The sequence below is a fragment of the Silene latifolia genome, chromosome 5 (genome assembly GCF_048544455.1).
Source record: "Silene latifolia isolate original U9 population chromosome 5, ASM4854445v1, whole genome shotgun sequence".
NCBI lineage: Eukaryota > Viridiplantae > Streptophyta > Magnoliopsida > Caryophyllales > Caryophyllaceae > Silene > Silene latifolia.
In genome coordinates, this window is record NC_133530.1 from 22872202 (window position 1) to 22874198 (window position 1997).

The following is a 1997-nucleotide window of genomic DNA, read 5'->3' on the forward strand; positions in this document are numbered from 1 at the left end:
GTATATGATTCCTTTTTATTGTCTTACTATAGTCGTTATTGCTTGTAACAGGAATCGTGGGAGGATTTTGGCGATAATCCAATTGATTACAACCCGTTGTTCGAGACTACTATAGATTTCGAAACGCGTGACGAAGCTTTCAATTGGGCTCAGAAAATCGCATTCGAGAATGAGTTTGCTTTGGTTAAAGCTAATAATGGAGCTAAAAATAGGAAAAAGAACGGGTTGTTGGCAAGTTATTTTCGATGTAAAAGACATGGTAAACCAAAAGAAACGGACGATCTTGAAAAGCCAAGGAGGTCGCAGAAGTGTTCATGCAAGTTTCGTATTCGTGCCGTTCAAAATTTCGTATCTAAAAATGATAAAGAGACGGTGGTGTGGAACATTGTAACCTCCGAGGGTGGTGGACTACACAACCACAACGTAGCCGTTTATAAGGATGGGGATCGACACTTTGCGGGATTGGACGCGGAAGAGAAGGCATATGTTAGGCAACAAACATTGGCCGGGGTTCAACCGAGGGATATTAAAAATGGTCTTCATTTGAGATCCCCCGATAAACCTCAACCGTCAAGCACCCAACTGTATAATAAAACAAGGAAAATTAAGAAAGAAGAAATGGGTGAAAGAAACACCGCTCGGCAAATGTTGGCTCTAGCGGTGGCGTGAAAATACGTCCACTTCTACGAGATTTCTTCCGAGGAGTCAAAAGAGTTGACTCACATTTTCATGGCTCATCCTGAAGCGATTAAGTTGTTCCGGGCTTATCCTTATGTGGTCCTCATGGATTCGACTTATAAAACCAACATTTACCAGAATCCACTCATTGAGATGGTTGGTGTGACACCCACGGGATCGTCCTTCTTAATTGCATGTGCGATGATTCCTACCGAGTCTGACGTGAATTACCAGTGGTTGTTGAGAAAGTTAGCTGCGATTTTAGATGCCACCGGAGTTGCGTCCCCTGCTGTATTTGTCACCGACCGGGAATTGGGTTTGATCAGCGCTCTTGAGCAAGTATTTCCCCGGGCTGAGCATTTGTTGTGTAGATGGCATGTGAACAAAGCCGTCAATGCAAAAGCCTTGACAACATACCAAACTGAAAGTATGAGGAAATTTGTCATCTCAAATGATGAAGATGGTTGGTTTAAGGTGATCAATTCGATTCTGAGGAATCGTTTCAGCGTGCGTGGCAGTGTTTCCAACGTAAGTGGCCAAAAATGGTGGATTATGTACGGACAACTTGGGGTCCACACGCAGGGAAGTTCGTTTTATGCTATACAAACGAGGTCTTACATTTTGGTAACACGGCAACTTCCCGTGTTGAGTCAGCACATTCTCTATTGAAGGCTTGGTTGAAGTCAAAGCATCTCACACTTGACTCCATGTGGTCCCGTATCCACGGCATGCTTGAAAGTCAACACTCGAAGATTAAGAAAGAACTCGAAGATGAAATGAGTAAACCTTGGAGAACATCTCGTACTTTCTCCTTATTGCAAGGAAACGTGTCTACTAAGGCCATAGAGTTAATGGAGAAAGAACTTACTAGAGGCCTTGGTTTGGGTATCGGATTGAATGATCGATGCCGACACGTGATGCGAACGACTCATGGATTACCTTGTGCATGCAATTTGGTATCTTTGCACGGAAAAGGTAGGAGGGTCCATCTCGAGGATATTCATGTCTTTTGGAAGACATTGGTGTATGATATTCCTCAACAAATGCCGAGAAATGACGGTGATTTATGGGATGAATTAGCGAATGATATGAGGCACGATGACCCGGTTAAACTAAGGGCGGCCATAGACTTGTTGCGTGATTTCCAAAGACCGGAGGACCAAGAGATTTTGCCACCCCCTATTAATGAGCATGCGAAAGGTCGTCCAAGAGGTTCAACCACTAGAAACAAGTCGGGTTTTGAGCACGCGAGAAGGAAGTTCGGGACACCAAGTACTCACTGTTCAACAAATGCGAGAGGTTCAACAAAGAAATGGTGA

General features: G+C 43.9%; 1 protein-coding gene across 1 annotated transcript; it reads left to right on the forward strand.

Moving 5' to 3' along the window:
* Positions 1–729: 729 nt before the first annotated feature.
* LOC141655054 (uncharacterized) lies at positions 730–1997 on the forward strand. The gene is made up of 2 exons (XM_074462153.1): positions 730–1206; positions 1350–1997. Exons 1-2 carry the CDS (start codon positions 730–732, stop codon positions 1995–1997), a joined length of 1125 nt encoding a protein of 374 aa, XP_074318254.1.

Excerpts from the sequence above, each read along its gene's own strand:
- LOC141655054 (XM_074462153.1), top strand. The coding sequence starts at position 730 with ATGGCTCATCCTGAAGCGATTAAGTTGTTCCGGGCTTATCCTTATGTG. Across the intron at positions 1,207-1,349 it reads TGCGTGGCAGTGTTTCCAAC|GCTTGGTTGAAGTCAAAGCA; the intron begins GTAAGTGGCCAA and ends TCTCTATTGAAG.